Source organism: Dysidea avara, chromosome 9 (assembly GCF_963678975.1).
Source record: "Dysidea avara chromosome 9, odDysAvar1.4, whole genome shotgun sequence".
Lineage (NCBI taxonomy): Eukaryota > Metazoa > Porifera > Demospongiae > Dictyoceratida > Dysideidae > Dysidea > Dysidea avara.
In genome coordinates this window covers 30,668,208-30,688,867 of record NC_089280.1, presented here as the reverse complement: position 1 = coordinate 30,688,867, position 20,660 = coordinate 30,668,208, and the positions used below count along the sequence as shown (strand labels likewise).

At 36.8% G+C, this 20,660-nt stretch overlaps 2 protein-coding genes across 4 annotated transcripts; one reads left to right on the top strand and one right to left on the bottom strand.

Annotated features, from left to right (window-relative positions):
- Nucleotides 1-647: 647 nt before the first annotated feature.
- Nucleotides 648-8,456, bottom strand: LOC136267027 (basement membrane-specific heparan sulfate proteoglycan core protein-like). Of its 2 annotated transcripts, XM_066062087.1 has the most exons (16): nt 8,240-8,456; nt 8,033-8,074; nt 7,893-7,976; nt 7,221-7,499; nt 6,680-6,940; nt 5,541-5,816; nt 5,195-5,491; nt 4,879-5,139; nt 4,555-4,833; nt 4,200-4,445; nt 3,393-3,641; nt 3,086-3,334; nt 2,543-2,638; nt 1,923-1,994; nt 1,194-1,250; nt 648-1,139 (listed from the first exon to the last, which is right to left on the bottom strand). In XM_066062087.1, exons 1-16 carry the CDS (start codon nt 8,274-8,276, stop codon nt 769-771), a joined length of 3,156 nt encoding a protein of 1,051 aa, XP_065918159.1. In that variant the 5' UTR covers nt 8,277-8,456; the 3' UTR covers nt 648-768. The 2 variants fall into 2 exon arrangements, with proteins under 2 accessions (XP_065918159.1, XP_065918158.1); XM_066062086.1 differs by having other exon boundaries at nt 8,033-8,456.
- LOC136267041 (NACHT, LRR and PYD domains-containing protein 3-like) lies at nt 8,200-19,676 on the top strand. Of its 2 annotated transcripts, XM_066062104.1 has the most exons (8): nt 8,200-8,337; nt 8,676-8,919; nt 13,706-13,820; nt 16,467-17,048; nt 17,096-18,537; nt 18,654-18,791; nt 18,897-19,273; nt 19,329-19,676. In XM_066062104.1, the coding sequence occupies exons 2-5, from the start codon at nt 8,692-8,694 to the stop codon at nt 17,539-17,541; spliced, it is 1,371 nt and encodes a 456-aa protein (XP_065918176.1). In that variant the 5' UTR covers nt 8,200-8,337; nt 8,676-8,691; the 3' UTR covers nt 17,542-18,537; nt 18,654-18,791; nt 18,897-19,273; nt 19,329-19,676. The 2 variants fall into 2 exon arrangements, with proteins under 2 accessions (XP_065918176.1, XP_065918177.1); XM_066062105.1 differs by lacking the exons at nt 8,200-8,337; nt 8,676-8,919 and adding an exon at nt 9,414-9,652.
- Nucleotides 19,677-20,660: the final 984 nt, after the last annotated feature.

Genomic DNA, 20,660 nt, shown 5'->3' with positions numbered 1-20,660 from the left:
ATGAGATGACTGATGATATCAACACTGCTATGTATACATATGGCTCACCCTTTCTCTCAAGCATATCTGTTATATAATGTATGGTTGATAAGTTTTGAGTTGAACTATAATGTATATCTTGCATAAGTGGTAAGTCGATTATTATTATTATGTAGCAGTGTTAGACAGTGATAATACGGTTACATGTATTAACAGGGCCTAGAGGGTTCATAAGCACTGAAGAGCTCTAAGCATGAACGCATCATTACAATGCACACTATTTGTAAGTGTTTCATCCCAGAAACTTTTACTTTCTACATCAAATACACAAAGAGAAACTAGCATGTGCCATTAAATAATACATTGTTTGTACAGTGCTGTGTGGTTTGGAAATAGCAAACAAGTGGTTCATTTTTTTTCTATTCTAATAAATATTTCCGTTGATTATAATTTACACTTTTCATAGTATATAGCCTTGCCGAATGGCAATAGATGATCCAGTTATCTGCATGGCATGATAATTTGAACACAAACTCAGCACAAAATTTTCTGTACATAAAGAATAATAGAAAGACAAATGCACTTATAGATTTTATTATCCTATGTAATACTACAGCATAACGGATGAGAAGAGAATATGTTCTTTACTAAAATTACTGTTTGGCAGGTAAAAATACTCCCTCCTTTCTTAAACCTTGTAGATTATGGAACATAAAAATATAGTTACTTATTTACCTTATGTACAGAATATAAACATCATAATTTATACATAAATTGTAACTAGCTATATCATTTAATTGTGCATGCTCGTTGTTCAGTGATGACTACTCCTTTGTCATGAAGTTTTCTTATTAATTCCTGGTGTCCAGTATTACCTGCCACTTTGTTTGATTCATACAGTGCTTTGATGAAGTCTTTCTGTCCTTCTGGACCCTTTCCATACAAAGCTGATAGTAAAAATGTGGCTTTTTCTATGTTCGTTTCTCTTGACATTGGTCCAACATGCTGTACTTCATTTTTAGTTAATATGCTATACTTTATGAGGTATACAAACAGCTCTTCCATGTTGATCAAGTCTAGTATCTCAGGCTGCATAGTATAGATAATGTCCATTATACTCTGGTTATTACTGGTTGATATTTCTATCATTGTTTCATCACCTGTACATGTAATCAGAGAAGTTACAGTACATTCTCTCTTGTGATTTTTCTTACCATCAATTTTTATGCCAACTGATTTTTCAGATAAGCTGTGCTTACTTGTAGTAGTTACTAGAGAAAGATTTGTGTACATGCATTCATCATAATATGTAACAGACACTCTATCAATCTACAGTATATTTAAACAAAGAGATATACATGCAAACCCATATGAAAACAGGAGACAAGTTCACCGCACAACCGAGGTAGCTTCTAAGTAACTTTTTCTCAAATAATGAAACATGTAGCTACAGCTAGGAGAAGAGATTGTGACACCTCCCCTGCTGTTCTGACTCCCTGGCACATCTACCTATAATGCATAAGCTGTATATACTCTTTGGTAATAAGACTTGGCATTGCCATGATTTTTCAAAGGGTGCTAGCCTTTCTGGAATGTCAGAAAAACTCCCATCCCTATACCCATCAATGATATCAGTCACTTAGCAACTATTTCTATATGTCTTGCAGGTGTAACACACTGGTTGCTATAACTATAGCTGGTTATACAGTAAGTAGCATGCCGTAAAATTCATTTTTGAAAAGGTTTCTGGTAGCGTAATGCAATTCATTACATGCTTTTGTATGGCAGTCATCTTGTCAAACTTTATTCACCAACTATATACCCCCATATTGTATTTTGTGAAATTCAAAATGAACGTCTTGCTAACTTTTGTCATTCAAGGTATAATAACTAGATCCATATTACTAGCACAGTTTCAAAATGAGGCTATAGCTATACCATACCTTCATTGTGTGTTTTTTGTTTGATGTGGTAATGCACATGGTAAGAGTAGCAACAACAGCAACAGGAGAATACTAAATGATGAAAATTAAATATCATTACATTACAGTTACAATTATATAGAATTTTGGGAGCTCACAATTAAAGTTTTCAGTACATAACTTTGACTTGAATTTCTGGATTTACAGATCTAGATACTTTAAGTAAACCAAGCATTATGAGTGAGCCACTAAGTGTAGATACACTACAACTCTACAGATATCCAGATCCTGTTTAGCTAAGATCCTTCTATTAGAGTAGTTTTCACTCTTTGAATTTTTACTTACGTTTTTATCCTTTTAAAATGTCATGCAGCCTAATTTCACTTTATTTTTGCTGATTGCTTAATACATAAATTACAACTAATTATAAAGCTGTGAGTTTTCTTGTCAACATTCACAACCTGAATAAACAAAAGTACATGTAAACGGGTCCACAGTAGTCCACCACTGTGTCATCTGCACCTGACTACATAGTATACTGTATTCATAACTGTGAGAGTGGATAACAAGTCACACTATATTGATATGATTGTAACCCCAAATGGATATTGTTATAAAAAACATTATGCATCTTAACATACCACAAATGATGACAATGACAGCAAGTAGTACTCCACCCAAACTATAATATGCAACAATAGTTGCATGGCTTCTTTGCTTTACTTTGCCATCACCTTCTATAACATACACAAAATTAATGTGTTCACCATTATACCTAGCTAGTAGCAGACGAGGTTGGTCATACATCATGACTCATTGCCATGTGTGATTGCACAACCAAACAGTTACATGATGCTTGACATTATTTTGAAATCCTTTTGTGAGAAGTATGCATAATGTATGTAGTGTTTGCTTCTTAGCTATAAAAGGCCATTCATTGTGTTGGGTGGTTGAAAGAAGAACACTTCAGTAGCTGTAATGCATCAATATGCATTTAGCACGTTACATGATTATACACTTCTATCAATATCGGAGTTGAAATTTCTTTGAGATTATAAGAAGTATTACCAACCTCCTCTGAAATGGCTATTATAACAAAAGATAGGGGAATTACACATCTACATTGCAAGTAAACATGCAACAATGAAGTTAATCATAATAGTAACAGTTTTAAATCATCATACCGTGTACAGTGAGACGAGCAACATCAGATACCACAGTGGCATTATTTTTGGCAGCCACAATGCAATAATACTCTCCAATACTACTCATTTGCACATTTCTTATGTTGAGAACTGTGCTAGTCTGATTCTTCAATAAAGTATTGTTGTGTTTCCATTGGTAAGTCACTGAATATGGTATGGATGCCTCACAAGTAAAATTTGCACTTGATCCTGTTGCTACTGATATGTCTACTGGATGAGATAGGATGTCTGTGTGTATCAGAAAATGTCATAAATAACATACACAACATTAATTAATTCAACTTACACAGAACTGTTAACCTTGCTGTTCTTGCCAACAGTTTTCCAGTGTTTCCCTTCATTTCACATGTGTATAAGCCATCATCATTAATACCCACGTTTGGCAGTTTTAGTGACAAGCCATTTCCAGCACTATTTATTTCTGTATAATTGTGTTTCCATTTGCAGCTAACACCATTAGTGACTGATGCACTACAGTTGAACACTACACTTGATCCCACTGTAGCTATTGTATCATGTGGTTTCTCAGCAATGTCTGTTAAAGGAGTAACATGTAATGTGTACAAGGTTTAGGTGTGTACACACCGGACTAGCAGCCCACAGGAAGCTGTACCATGTCCCACGGGTGAAGGTGTGGGCACCCAAAGCCCCATTTGGACTTTCACCTGCTGTGTGAGACATTGATGTTACAGCTGGGTGGGCTGCTTTCCCGGTCTGCAGGTCCACTTATAAACAGCTTGATATACTGGAGTACTGTGAGTTTAGTTCCTTGCGCACAGGGAAACAGCTGGCAACAAAAGCAATTGGGCATCAAACCTGGAACCATTTAATTACCAGGCCCATGCTCTAGCCACTTGGATATATGTACTGCCTTACACACACACGCACACACGCATGCACACACACACGCACAACACCCACACACTCACTCACACAAAACAAGCAAAGCAAAGCCTCCGGTAGCATTGCGAAACACACACACACACACTACATAAACACTACACACAGGTATAGCAGATTTTTTTTGGTGAAATATATTATCAATATGCATACTTAGTCCACCTATGCTGTCATTAAACTTTACATGACATACCAAATACTGCAATGGATGCTAGATTAGATTTGATATCCACATTGCCAACATTTGCTGTGCACTGATACTGTCCATTCTCCACCATATTAATGTTTGTTAGATTTATCATAGGGTCCATAGTACGTATGACACTTTGGTTATGCATGTTCCACAAAATTGGAATATTTTGGATACTACCACTGCTACATTTCAAGCTCACATTTGATCCTTTACTTACTGTAACACTTGAAGGGTACAATCTCAACCCTACATAATGACATCAGATTGTATTAGACTGTGTAAAATACACATGAGATGCAATTAGCCAATTTTGTCTAGTCACAGTAATGTAAAGAATGAAACTAAACTAACTTACATAACACGTCTACTTTGCCGTAGTTTGAAGAAACCTTTCTCCCCCACTGATTTGCTACAATACAATAGTATATTCCACTATCAGATGGTGTTACTGAGGTAAAGTGAAGATGTGGGGTGTTTCCTCCACTGGCACTACTTGGTAAAGAACTGCTACCAAACTTCATCCATTTGTAGGTGAAATGGCTACTTGCTGGTCCACTTGCAACTACTCTCAAACTTGCCAGGCCATTTATTGCTACCTTAACACTCTCTGGTTGATGAGTAATTGCTATATAATCTGTAATTTGATGCATAAAGAAATCTCTACTAGTCAACCACTCACCAAGAACTTTTAGGATAGCAATATTAGAGGATGCATAATGATGTTGTGTGCTACAATAAGCTACACAATAATATCCATTTCCATCTAATGGGGTAGCTGACAATATAGTAAGGCTGGATTGTCTTCCAATAACATGACTATCATTACTACGTCGCCACTCGTATTTCACTTTGAACCCCCTGGCCTTACAAGTAAAGGTGACATCATTTAAAGCAACAATGGTTTTGCTGCTTGGTTGTTCTGTAATTGTTGGTGGAGCAACTATAATTTTTCAAATGTGTTGATATATCAGTTTAATGCAGTTTATTATGCTCACCTGTGATGGTCACGTGAACATCTCTGGACTGAGCTACTCCCCATGGACTATATACTACACAACGATATAGCCCTGAGTGATGAGAACGAGCTTCAGTGATAGTTAACACTAGTTTTGTCTTATCATTATTGAACTGTGATATATTATTCTTGCTTGCTAGTGGACGATCATTCAACCTCTCCCAGTAAACACCACTAATATCATCACCACTAAATTCACATGTCAACAACAATTCTTCACTTCCACTGACAATGCTCAATTCTTTGTCAACCATGTTGTTAACAATAGCTGGTCTCCCTATTGATTGACAAATAGGTAACGTTATTTGTATAGCTACCTATCTCACTTTTCACTGTTACTTGCACTTCTTGTGAAGAGACACCAGTCCCTCCATTATTAACTACACAGTAATATTCTCCACTATCAGACACTGTTATTTTAGAAATAGTCAGGTTAGTGGTATTGTTCCCTTGTACATTATCAGGTGGTGATCCTGATAGTCTCCTCCACTGATAGTTCAGTGTTCCTTCTCCAGTAGCTTCACAACTCAACATCACATCACCACCTTCTGCTACTGTGATGGGACCATTGCTGTTAGGATGTGTAGTGACGACTGGAAGAGCTGTATATAATTATGTAAATGAGACGCTATAGTGATTGCCATACCATTCAATTCCTAATACTTGTGTAGTAGACCAAGTTACTGAACACCATGTGTATAATATACATTTCCTTATAGATAATGTATGTATGGTGTGCCAACATACAACAATCACACAGTTACCACACACACGTGTGCACACACATGCACATTCACTCACTCACACGCACGCACGCATGCATGCACACATGCCGTGACACACACACACACACACACACACACACACACACACACACACACACACACACACACACACACACACACACACACACACACACACACATGCACACAAACATATACATATTATAGAAAATGATACTACCGACAGTATACCATTACTACATCATACATTTACATAGCTGATTCACATAGACTGTTCCTGGTGATCAAATGATACATACATCAAATCTTGGGCCAGCTATGACAAAATAGTATTATTATAGCATTAGTATTATTAATTTCAGGTTGAAGGCTCAGCCTGTGAAACCTAGCTAGCAACCAGTGGTTTAAAATTTAAAGTCTATAGGTGACCAACAAAAACTAGTGTTTACTATTATATGTACAAACAAGCAAAAACACCTAATATATAAATGCACTGATGTCATTCAAAAATTAGCGGAGTGATACATACAGAGGTAACTAAATCCCCAAAATTAATCCCCTAGTTAAGTGGCTATATACTAATTGTGATCTCATTTGTGACATTGTGTATACTGGTACAGTAGTTGAATTAATTACAATGTCAGTATTGTTCATATATTCATGTATGTTTTCAGCCCACTGAAATCTTATAAATTAATTACACATTTTGTAAAATACCTTACCTAATACTGTGACATTAACTGGCTTTGATTTAGTACAACTGTTTCCACCCAACACAATACATTTGTACTGTCCACTATCATCAGTACTAATATTGTTAATAGCCAAATGGTTGGTATTAATTCCTGTAGCTTGTGATGAAATACGCTTGTGCCATTTTCTAATCCATGTGTACTTCAATTTATCTGCACCAACTGCATCACATGTTAACAAGACTTCTTGTCCTACAGCAACCACTTGGTTCTCAGGTTGTGATGTTATATCTAGTAGTTGGTACAATGGTATAAGGTTTACATGTGGTATAGGTACACAAACAAGTTCATGATACTGATTAAATGCAAATGTATGTAGCTACATGACCACAATTGGACATATGGCCATGTGATATTAGTTCATAGGATTATATGGGGCATGAATACTGTTTGCATTTTCTAAGCTTTACATCTGTCCAAGTGTGCATACATAAGGATTGATAAAACACATGATGTACTGTGTGTACATGTGGTTGTAGCTACGCCCGCCATAATGTAATTTCCAACTCACAGAATACTTGTAGTGTTGCTCTGTCAGATTCTACACTGTCACCCAAGTAGCTCTCTAACACACAATAATATGATCCACTATCAGATGGTGATACTGAGTTGATGTTGAGATTTGGAGTGTTCCCTCCACTAGCAGTAACTGGCAATGAACCATTCAACCTTCTCCAATGATATGTATAATTGTCACTGTTTAATCCTCTTATAGTAATATTAATTATCACATTGTCACCTTTAGCAACTACCATGTTTTGAGGATTAATTGAAATAACAAAATTATCATCTGTAATGAAAAGAGGGAACTGCTATGTATACATGAAAATCTGAATCAGAATTTTTAAAATGTATGAAGAGGGGGTACACAAAAGGGAAAGCTTGCAAACATGCTCCCCTTATAGTGACATACATATATAAGTACACTATAAACACAGCTACATAACCCTACAAAGTGCTGCAATGTGACAGCAACAAGACAATTCAAGTAAAGATCGGGAATGAGTTAGTTAAGCCAAGAGAATAGAATCCCTAGCTCACTCATAATAATATTGGTATATTATAGTCTTCAGAAACAATGATAATATCGATCCAGCCTTATAACAGCAGAAAAGATTGGCATGCAGTTTGATGAATGTGTTGTGCATATACATGATGCACCACAACACATTAACGTAGCTACCTGTGGTACTGTCATCTATAATTATACCACTGCCTTCTGGAGCACTGGCAATTTCTTTAGTTGCAGATACCAGCTCTTGGTCAGCTATATGAATTTGGTATGTAACACTACACTAGCTATATACATACACAAGAACACACCTGTTTCACCAGCAATTAATGCACAGTGACATATCAGTAAGACTATACAAAAAATACCTGTACGGCACATTACACTTAAAACACACTGAAATAGAAATGGGAATAAATTAACGGTATACATAGCTTAATGCATTGTGTACGTCACTAAGGTAAATTCCCTGTTAGAAATCACGTGATTGCATGTGATGGGTGGTTTCATGCTATCACTTTTAATCTCGCTTTTAACCATCCCAAGAAATTTCATCTAGATCTGTGCATTCCTTCTGGTCCTTGGTGTGGATACTCAAAAGATTTTTACTCCAAAGGTACGCCGGCTCCCGAGGGGTAGGTAACGACCTGAAATTTCGTAGATCATCCCCTGAAATTATTCTGAAAGATGAAATTTGACGATCGAAAAGATGTAACGAAAATTTACGGAGTTTTACAGATTCTAAACTATACGGATTTCCTAATTTTACAATTACTGAATTTTACGGAGAAATTGGAACTGAATTTTTTTTGAAAATGAAATATGGGCAGTAATATTTCTGAAAGATGAAATATGGGCAGTCATCTTTGAAATTTCGTAGACGATTTTGGCCCGTTAACTACCCCTCGCGGCTCCACTTCTATGTTTGTATATTTTGTTGTGGTGTCCCTTTAGCCTCGCCTTTAGCCTCATGAGCCTTCTCTACTCGTCTTCGAATATGGCTAAACGTGATAGAGTATCCGGCAGCACTCCACCAGCTATTAAGAAGTCCGTATCGCCATCGAGGATTGATGCTGGAAAATTCCCACTTTGCTCAGAATGTCCAGTTTGCTCAGAACCAGTTTTAGACGATGACGTCATGGAATGTATCTGCTGTGAGACCCTTCATCACAGTACTTGCTTAAAGGAGCACAGTAAGGTACTGAACAGTATTGTTAAGATCGCAATATTTCTGTGTAAGGCCGAAAACTCATTGCTTCCCATTTCCCGCCCGCATGCAGATTCTCTTCCCGCATAGTCATTCATTATTGCTGTCAACTGAACATTTTATTCATTATTTATCCTGTGATTGCATAGCAGCAACTAGTTTAGCATTCAGAAAGCCCATTTAGCTAGCTTTTCACTGTTCAGGTTCTTAGTTTAAATATTTCTACTGTATTCTTACCTGTAAGTTAGTTATGAATTTCGAAAATTAGTGGAAATATCTAAAGCTTCGGTCAGCAACGAAGCAGTGACTCTCCATAGGCCATTGAAGAGAATCTGTAATTCTTAAATCTCTAAATTAACCATCAGTTTCTGCTGATCTATGTACACTAAAAGAGCGATGAGATTATTTTCCTTTTTTGATAGCATAGATTTTTACTATAAATCTCTATGTAATTTTGTAAATCCCGTAATCTTGTAGACATTTATTGTATTTGTGGATTCCTTGCTCCCAACTGTCTTTGAATATCATGTGTTGTGTATAAGCTCACATCAATGGAATTGAAATTATATGAACTGTACGTGTAGGCTACTGAGAATGCTTTATCTAAACTGGTTGAAGCCCAACATACAGCCATAATAACTATGCTCTCTGAAGACCTAAGTTTCTTCTCCTTGGCAACCAAGCACTTATCATCCACAACTTTGTTAATCCTCAAAGGAAAATGGTGAGGCCAGAAAGCAAGAAGAAATCTCCTCTGTATTCTTCTAAAAGCACATGGGAAATTCAGTGAAGCCTTCTGCTTACGCCAACAAAGAGACAAATCCCGTGTGTTAAAGATAACAGTCAGTTTTGAGTGGCAAGAAAAGACTGTAGTGTGGATCCTCACTATTTCGAACAACTCTGTTTTCAAGTTGACAATAGTCTGTTCAGATAAGTGAAGCCCATTCATCATACAGTACGATAGTACTGTACAAGTACACAGAAAATTTTGGAATTTTCTACTAGAGTAGGGACCATAGCACATCGATAAAAAGTACTGAAACAAGCTGGAGTAGTGCATGATATTAAATCACAGTAAAACAATTAGAAGTGTTATATCCCTACTGTGCATTTCCATTATAGTATCTTTAGCACAGTAGGGATATAACACTTCTTATTGTTTTACTGTGATTTAATATCGTGCACTACTCCAACTTGTTTCAATACTTTTTATCGATGTGCTATGGTCCCTACTCTAGCTGAAAATTCCAAAGTTTTTTTTTGTGAGAACTCCTACTCTAATAGAACATACACCTAGCCTGTTGACAAAATACTCTAATAGAACAGTCACTTCTACTGTTTGGATTGGCGAGTATTTGGACACTTGATTGAATTAGTGAGGATCCACCGAAGTTCTTCATAACTGCACAATGTTATGCAATAGTGTCAATCCAAATGATGCTTAAAATATTATTTTGTTAGTCCAGATCTTACTCCACTGGAGCTTAGTGTATAAAATATTTAGATCCACCTGCCTGCATTGTCATTTTGAACATTATTGGATGAGAAACTAATTATTTAGTTTATGTGACCTAGTATATTCCTTACCAATGCAGGATGTTTAAATTATATCGGCTATGGGTGTTTTGCATTGAGAAATCAGCACATCTCCTTTTTGTATTTTGTGCAATTTGCAATAAAAGGTGGAATTGTAAATGCAGGGTCTTGCAAATGACTGAGTTGAACTTTCTCATTGGCTAAATGTTATCTAGAGTTGTTGTACGTACTTCACAAACATGCATAGTAATGAATAAATGTCATGCACTGAGTTGCTTTTGTTGATGCAGTATTGTGAATAATAGCTACCTTTGGCACCACACAACGAGTAAAGCTACAGGGTGACTTTTTATGTAGTTGAAGGAGACTTATAATGTTGCTGAATTCTACAGGGATATGCAGCTGAAGTCTCTACTGAGTAACTTGAACTCTCTACAGGGTGACTTGACGTAGCTGCATTCTCTACTGTGTTAGTTGTAACTTAGCTGAACTTTACTGGGAGACTTGTAATGTAGCTGAATACTTTAATAAGCTCATTTCTATCTGTATTTTGTTCGCGCACTTGTTACACATGATCATTATTAACCTGAACCACTGCAAGGTTTTTCTGCAGTGATTAATCTTCTTACATTCAAATTTTCAGCTCATTTCCTTAAGAGGTTTATGAGGTAGGCGTAACAACAAATTTTTTATATTCATGAAACTAGATTGCGTACCTGGTAGGTGTGACAACAAATCACCTTCAAAGATTGACCTAGCTTTCTACAATATAGTACAGAGACCAAAGTATAGGAGTGTACCTTGCTTTAGGGGCTGAAACAAATACTAATACTTGAAGAGTACTTGTTAAGGATTTTGGTATTCAGATAATAAAATTGGTACTCGAGTACTTGTTAAGATCATGTGACTCAGCTCACATGATGTATTTGTCATCAGGAAGTTACCCAATGAAGACTGTTGAGTTTGATTGGCATCACGAACCAGCGTTGAAACCGGGTCGGGTCATCCGGGTCAACCGGGTCACATTTTCTCCGGGTCATCCGGGTCTGACCCGGTTTACAAATTATCCGGGTCTGACCCGGATTGGATCACGTGAGAAACGAAATTGATCGTTTGACGACGTGGAACCTATAAACGCTAGTTGCGTAGCTCTTCCATGAGCCACGCCCACTTATCGCATTACAAACATACGCTCAGCCACGCCCATTTATTAGTAAGTGCAGTCTGTAGCATGAAACTGTGTCCGTTTCTGTCTGCAAGCTTACGTGGAGCCACGCCCACTAATCGATTAATGTATGAGTTGTATATAGTCTAGGTCTAGTCTTGCAGCAGGATATTAAGTACTTTTGTGAGCCACACCCATTTTAATATATTGGGAAATTGCAATACTAAGTATGTATGAAGCCACACCCAATTGCTGTCTGTAAACTCACAGTAGCTACGTGGAACCAAACCCACTGACTGATTTTAAATTCTAAACTTACCGGCTTAGTTATCACATAACTACTCGTTTACTCAACACGAATCGAACGCTCAAAATGTAGTCTCGCTCGCTCGAGAATACCCGAAACATAGCTCTTATCGTGCGCCTCGGCTTAATTTAATCCGGGTCACATCCGGGTCTGACCCGGATTGCTATCCGGGTCAGTGGGTCATCCGGGTCAGCAGTAGTGACCCGGTTTCAACGCTGTCACGAACACTAACATCAGTACTTTAATACAGTGTGTGTATCATTGTTGTTACTTGAAAAACTGTGAACTGTTTAAGGTTGGTACAAAACATGTCAAATGGGTATGACTACATGCAACTAGCATTCGTGAGTACTCGATCGTTAATTCTAGAGAGTACTCGAATATTAAAAAACCATGATTGCCCTATCTTGTTTCATTCGTGCACTATAGTCCCTCAAAGTTAACCCATACATTTTTCTTATTCCGAGATACTGGCTGCTTACACAGGCATCAAATTCACTGTGAAGGTTCTTCAATAAACTTGTGGAAACTTGACGCATGGATTTGTCTTTACACTTTCTTGAGTTATGAAACAGCTTGAGTTATGAAACAGACAGTGAGTTTCTACAAGTGAACTTTGACTTCTGGGCCTTGTAACTTCATGCTGGATCACAACAATTATAATTCCATGCATTTTGTTAATTTTATCACTGATGGCCTGCCAAAAGTTTGGTAGAGATCTGACTGTCGTGTATTCCAGAATAATACCTTTACAATGTAGTGTGTGCATGCCGACCAGTTATTACAACAAATTTCAATAAACCACAAATGCCAACTTGTCAAATAACAACAAGTTATAGATGAAGTTGTGAACATTCTCTTGTTCCTTTTCTTTACACACTGGGACACCTTCCTGTTACATGAGGAGTCACCAAGCCTGCTCTTTGATAGGTAATGCCTCATTACGCACAGTCAGCATCTTGTAATAGGTGATAAATCCAGTTGGAACATCATGCATCCCTACATAAAAATAGGCGTACATTTATCAGCATACACTATCACTCAAAAAAACACAGCATGAATGTGTGTTGGCTACAAACCAGTGTGCATTTGCAGTGTCTTCAACACTACCACTTATTTTCAGGCTGATTTACTCTAGTGTCACTATTTTAAAGTGGGCATTGAGTTTAGTGTTCCTTATCATGAGAAGGAAGTAGATAGCATGCATGGAATTATTGAATGGGAATTACTGTATGAAAAAGATCTGCTATATAGCAGTTTGTATATGTGAAAACTATGCCATTAGTAGGGCTAAATGATATTGTCATTTTAGCTATTCTGATACTGTGTCTGTACATTGTTACCATTAAAATCCATTATAATGCAGGCTAGGTTAATAATTGGCTAAGAATACTTGTAAATGATTAAATAACCAATTTACCCCTCCAGAGAGATGTGCACATCATTACATAACCTTAAAGCTTGTGTTACAATAACTGTTACTGTGACAAAGATAGTTAGTGGCAGTTATGTACCACCAAGAGTTAATATTAGAGCACCAAGAGTATAATTATTGTAGGCTCTTAGTAGCACTTTAAAAGTCTTCCTGTAGCAATACAATTCATAGGACCAACAATGATTGAACTATGTCACTATCATGAATGACTGTTGGGTTGGTATCAATCATGATACTACAATGGCAGTATTACTCAACCCTAGCCATTACTTCAATGTACTTGCATAATATGGCCAAGAGCTGTTTTAGTTACTGTTTTTTAATTGCTCTGTAGGTGTTCACTATGGTGGAGAGCAATTCTGATAAATCTGTTTTACTTCAAGATCACTTTGCCACTCAATCTTCAAATAACCAGATTAACCCAGTACAACACATGGGAACACCATCAGGTAGCACAATGACTTGCTACAAACTACACAGTAATAGTGTATGAGCCATTGTATCATAACACTATGTATAACTAGTACATTTTAAAATTATTACTTTAAAAATGAGGGTCAAGCAATAAAAGTAGTATTACAACATAGCTTGGTGGGGTAATCTTGTACATTAGCATTTTCAGTCAAAGTACCGTACAACAGGAAATATTGACGAAAGGAAATTTTGACAAATTCACAATTAATGAATAAAAATTGACAAAAAGCAAGAAGTCACGGATCTAAACACTGACTTTTGAGGTGCTTATTGACGTTTGACTAGTTAAATTTGATGAATGTAGCCGACTCATGAAATTTGTCAATTTTTTCCTTTCATCAAAATGTCCTGTCATACAGTAGGGATTTACCACTGAGCTATGTTGTAATACCATCGTTCACATCTCTTATTTCACTACTTATACTGCTTGGATCCCTACTACTATAGTAATTCTAAAATACACTAGTTTATTTTTGTTATAGCATGACTGCTCTATTAGAGTATCACACATGGCTGGGTAACTGCTTTATCAAGACACATGGTAGCATGTCGTGCAGCCGAGAAAGCTGGCGACCACACCGTGAGTATATTGACAGGAAGAAAGAAAACAGCTTTTTCATGCATGCATAGCTCCATGGCCCCTTCTCCAAAGCACACCATTTTGCATTATAGCTGTCCCCCAGGTAGGGTGCGCCACACAACAAATTTGATTAAATTCTTAACAGCTATTTGCAAGATATGGGCGTTCAAAGTTTTGTTTTTATTTCTTCATTTTTTTTTCTTATACCATACAGGGGCTTTGATTTCTTTTTGCACACTTTGCAAACATTGCTATAAAATACAAACATGTAACTCTATTGCCTCGATGTTTGGCACAAATGAAGAGTGTGTAACGGTGGATTCACATACCAAGTTTGTTGTGAATCTGAGGAATATTCAAGGAGTTATGAGCATTTATTCACATAAAAAAAAATCAAACTTCTGTCACGGCTACTCTAATAGAGCAGTGATCGCGGGATAAAAAGGTGTGCAAAAAATGACGAAAAAAAAAACTTACCAGAGTTCGAACCAGGGACCTCCATACCTGACACCTGCATCCTTAACCACTGAACCACTGATATCTTGGCTGATCACCTTACTTAATTTCTGCTTTATAAATGAAATTTCTAGTTGAAATCTGCTTCTAATCAAACGTTTGTAATTTCATAGATCTACCAAAAGAAGTACTAGATTGTTCTAGAACATTCTCTATGTATGTTCTATTAGAAGTCCTCAAAAAATGTGCACTCTATTAGAGTATTACAACATTATCAAATATTGAATTAAATCATGCAATGAAATACATTTATAAGTCTGTCTTCAATAATCATCATTGTATCTACATAGAAAAGAAGAAATGTGAGTAAAAACAAACCTCAAAATCAGCCATAGGCTGGTTTTGGGGCCTTATAAAGTACAAAAAGAAGTGAAATCCACACAAAAACAGCCAAGCTGTGAAAAAGTGGTGAGGCTCTCAAAAGCCTGGGTGAAAAAGTTTGTGAAATCAAAGGTGGCAGCCAAGAAATGGCGCAATGATGTTAATGCTAAAAAATTTTAATGGCTTTGCATTGTTAAAATTTATTAGCATTAACATCATAGCAGCCATTTCTTGGCCGCCACCTTTGATTTCACAAACTTTTTCACCCAGGCTTTTTAAGGCCTCACCACTTTTTCACAGCTTGGCTGTTTTTGTGTGGATTAGTGTATCTCAAATGAAAAGGGAGTGGTGACAATGTCTTTTTTTACCATGCTATTATAAGCGTTGCTATCCTAATAAAGGGCATGGTCACTGCAGTTAGTATGTTAAGAGCAAGATCAAGCCTGTTGTGCAGCTTTAGGTACCTTATGGGTGCTACTCTAATGTTTATTATTATTATTAACACTTTACAGTGACCAGCACTGAAGGTCTACAGCAACATGTGCTGCAGCCTTAGGATTACCTAACTTAATTTTAAGGACTTAGACTTAATGACTTATAGCTGAAAAGGTGTAACAGAAAAGGGGCCAAAGTAAGGGAAAAAAAATCCCAGGATTCGAACTGCAGGTCACCCAATGTCTAGTCGGGGCCACACTCAGTCTCCTCCAGGAGGGATGGATTTTCTTCCTTAAACCTAAAGTATTTATTATTATGTAAGTACTTCAAAATATTTTTGTAGCATCTGAATACACTCCTCAGGGAAAGTGTCTATGCAGAAAATTAATGGTTTCGTTGCATAAGAAGGTGACGGCCAGCCTGATTGAAGATAAAATGGAAAGCCTGGTGTAGACCACTTTTGGAATTCCAAAAAAGGCACATGCCACACATAAGTTAAGTATTGGAGTGTAAAATGGTGGTAGCATGTTGCTTCATTTAGCCTCTGGCCTTGCAGCTGTGGTCAGACAGACAGTTTTTAAAAAAATTCAATTCCTTGCTTTTAACAGCATATTGACACTAGAAGTACTAAAACTCCCGTAAAAGTGTATTTTCTGTGCAAAAGCTTTCTATAATAATATTTTGTTAGCAGCATTTTGGGAGATGCCATTTTGTTTGGAGATATATCCCTACCATACTGTGTGATTTAGCTATATATGTGCTATTGTAGAGAGAAAAATGTCAACTATCAAAGTGTTCCGATATTTCTACCCTCAACTAGTAGAAATGCTGCCAATGAATGATGTCACTTTCTTATCAAATTTGTTTTCAGTCAACCTGCTTCCTGGTAATGTCAATGATCAAGTGAAGTCAATGAGCACACAAGCAGACAAAGCAACATACCTCCTGGATAATGTGATCCGACCATCAGTGACAATTGGGGTTGGTGAAAGTTTCAATGATCTTATTAAGAATAGTGAGTATGATAGTGTGAAGGAGTTGGCCAAACTGATTAGATCGAGAGAGGAAGTTATGAAATCCAGTCCAATAAATGTTAGTATCATAAACAGACTACAGGCCAGGTACCTCAGTTACGTATCCAGTGACTGGCCACACTATTACATTCAACTGGCTTTAATAAAAGAAGAAAAAGTGACTAAAGCAGATAACACTTTTGAAGAGATAACTAGACTTACATTACAAGAAGTTGATGAAATATTGTTGAAAAAGGAGCCTCTTGGTGAACTGAGGGACATTTTTCATTACCAGAACAAACCTTGTCCTCGACTGATGGTAATAATGGGAGGTCCAGGTGAGCAATTCAAAGTATTAGTGATTAGAGTGACATGAGTTGTGCAGGTATTGGAAAGACTACTCTTGCTAAAGAGACCTGTGTGAAATGGGCTGAGGGAGATGGGTTTTTATCTAAGGATTATGATGTTGTGATCCTGACACCGTTAAGGTCAGTCCAGCAAAGGTCAATTGATGCAGAAATTGTAGAACACATTGGAGAAGAGGCATATCAGCAATTAAATAAATCAGCAGGTAGCAGGTGTCTAATCATTCTGGAAGGATTGGATGAAATGCCAACAAAATGTCGAGAGAATGATCCATTTTTATCACGAGTGATGAAGCGTACGCTGTTGGAGAAAGCCACAATAATAATAACATCAAGACCACATGCTTGTGAGAAGCTGGATGCAGATAGGAGAGTAGAAGTGATAGGTTTTGGTAAAATAGAAATCCAAAGCTTTGTGGAAAAATCATTTCCTGATGATGTGGAATGCACTGAGAGGTTTTTATAGCAGTTGGAGGAGTATCCTTTTTTAAACAGTTTGTCATATGTACCTTTAAATTTAGTGATGACAGTTGATATCTTCAAGTATGGTGAGAAGAAATTACCATCCACTTTTATAGAGCTGTACCAATTATTCATTGTGATGATACTACGGAGACACGTTAAGAAGGACAATGAGAGGAAGCAAGTGTGCTCAACTGCAGTATAAAAACTGCAACCAATGATGTTGAGGAGAATTTGTGTGTAAAGCATTACCAGGTGTACCCAAAGAAACATTGAAAACATTGTTTATTGTATGCAAGATAGCTTGTTATGGCTTCTTTGACTGGTGCACTGGTGACCAACTTGATGATCCAAAGATCATCTTTACTGTGGCAGACCTGAAGGAGTGTGGTGTAGAGGTGAAAGATGATGGGTATGGCCTTTTGAAAGCTACACACACCCATCAGTTAATCACAGACACTGTAGCATACAGTTTCTCCCATTTGACCATCCAGGAGTTTTTGTGTGCTGTTTATGTTTCAACGCTATCACAAGAAGAACAACAGCATCTACTGCGTAAACAATGTGTGGTCAATAGTAGATTTGAGGACAAAGGTTCTTCAATGTTGTTACTATTTCTGTTTGGATTAACAGGATTATCCAGTGAAGTTTTCCAGTTGGTGTGCACAAGGTTATCAGAAAGTGAGAATTCACCACTTGCAATGATGTTTATGTATGAAAGTCAACTGACCAATTTACCTCAAGCAGCAGCACCCATCAGATTGAAGTTGCAACATCTATTCCTACCTTATTGTATTTTGTACATATCTCATATTTTGTCGTACTGTCCAATTTCAGAGTTAAGCTTGGATACTTGTTTTATTGGAGACAGAGAAAGTGAAGTTTTGGTAATGCATTACCTCAAAAACCCTACTGCTAAATCACTAGAAGTGTTGAGTGTCTTTAATAATGATTTCACTAATTGATGGGCTGGTACACATAATGAAGATTGTAAAGACAAGTAAGCCCCACCATTAGCTGTCGGTACACTGCCAGTTGTGGTAGTGGATTAACTACTACTATATACACCTCACTTAGTTGTATGCATGTTTGTGATGTCTACTGTTATCATTACAGATTACGCTTCGTTAAGAGTGTTTAATGTTAGTAAGAATTCAATTGGTGATGATGGGATGTCATTAATATCAAGTGAAATCCAGCTCAGTAATATCCTTACTGAACTGTGGGTAGGGGATTGCAAATTATCAGTAAAAGGTATATTGCCATAATTGCAGTGAGTGAAAGCTTGTATCCATATCTGTAGTTAGTTTATATGCATGGTTTTACATGAATGTTATATTAAACTGTTAATACATACAGGTGCCATTTGTATCAGCAGAATGCTGAGAAATTGTTCACTACAAGTCCTGGTATTATCACGGAATGAAATTGGTGATGAAGGCATTTCTGTCATTGCGGGAACGCTTTGCAACAGTCGGATTGTTAAACTATATGTAAATAAGTGTGGAATTACTTGTACTGGAGCGAGATCACTTTCAGAAGGATTACTAGAAAACAAAACTATTAGAGAATTAGTTGTGTATGATAACCCCATCACTGTGGAGGGAGCTTGTCTGATACTGCAATCAGCTGTGGAAAACGGAACTTGTCAGACAGTAAAGGTTAACAAGGAATGTGAGGACAATGATGAAGTGAAGAAAAAGATGATCACATTGGAACACAGAAAAATACAAGAGGTAGAAAATTGTGTTTATGTTGCATGTGACATCAAAAATTCTACCCTGGTTATAGGAGTTCCAACAAGAAGTCACAGACCAGAATGATCAAGATTACGATCATAATATTAATTGGAAAAACTTAGTTGCCAGAGATGAGGATTTGGAAGAATGTTGTGTGATACTTTAAATTACTATAACTATAAACACATGCTCATACACACACTTGTAATGTCACAGGAATGTGCAATGTCATTTCCTGTTTACCTCATATTTGGTCATGGTCATGTTTTCTAAACAATCAGTTCCTATAGAAACTGTTTACTGCCTAGTAAAGACCTTTTACAGTTTGTAAACTGATGTATAGAGTATATGACAATATATTATTATATTGTTGATGTATGCTATTGAGAGTTTATTAAGAGTGTTAGTAGTTTTGTTCATGTATGGTTGGGAAATCAGGGTCAATTGTTTCCAGGAACGAGCTGTGTCACCTTAACTTTATTTTTTGATAGGGTCCATCTCATTCTAAAAGGGCCTTTCCGTTACAGAACTAAAAAGTCAGTAAGCCATTCTGCATAAAATAAGTAAGCACCGCATGCACTGTATGGGATTAACACACCAAACCAAGACCTGATAAGCAGTAACACTATCCCAAAAGTTTTTCAATGCAGACAAGTGATTTTGATTTATTATTTCACAATGAGCAACTAACTTAGTAGTTCTCTAGACCATAATAGTTGTATATTATAGGCAGCAATTATAGTGTGTGATGTAATAATGAAATGTGACTGGATTTGGTGTATGACTTTAAAGGACCATAACTCAATGTAGGGGTACATATGTTATCAAATTTTGACCTGTTATTGCATATTGCAATGAAAGCATTGTGTGAAAATGGTAGGTCAATAGCATACTGAGTAGATAAGTTACAAGTAGTTAAAGTCAAGAATTGTATGTGTGTGGAAGCCTGGTTTTGTCAAATTCGGTTACAAATGTCCTTAGCAGCAATAGGATGTATTTTAGTTGTTCAGATGTCACAGGATTCACTACACATTTGACATATGTATGTTGGCAGAATTTCATGTTGTGCTTGATCGCAAAGTATATAGTTGCTTAGTTTATTATCTGATTTAACTTCATCATTGAACTCACTCTTACACTATTCTGGTGTTTTGTTTAGAATAATAGCATGTTTTATTGCTGCATGATAAAACTGTTATACTGATTTGTCACCGGCCTGCACGATCACAGCATTAAGATTCGTTCATACCATTAATCAGCAATACAACTTTACACACGTATGTAGTTAATAGTTATGATTGTGTTGCCCAATACAAGTTGAATTAAAATTAATGTTGAAGTCAGCTATGTAGCTCCAGAATTATTGTTATGTAAGGCAAGTCAC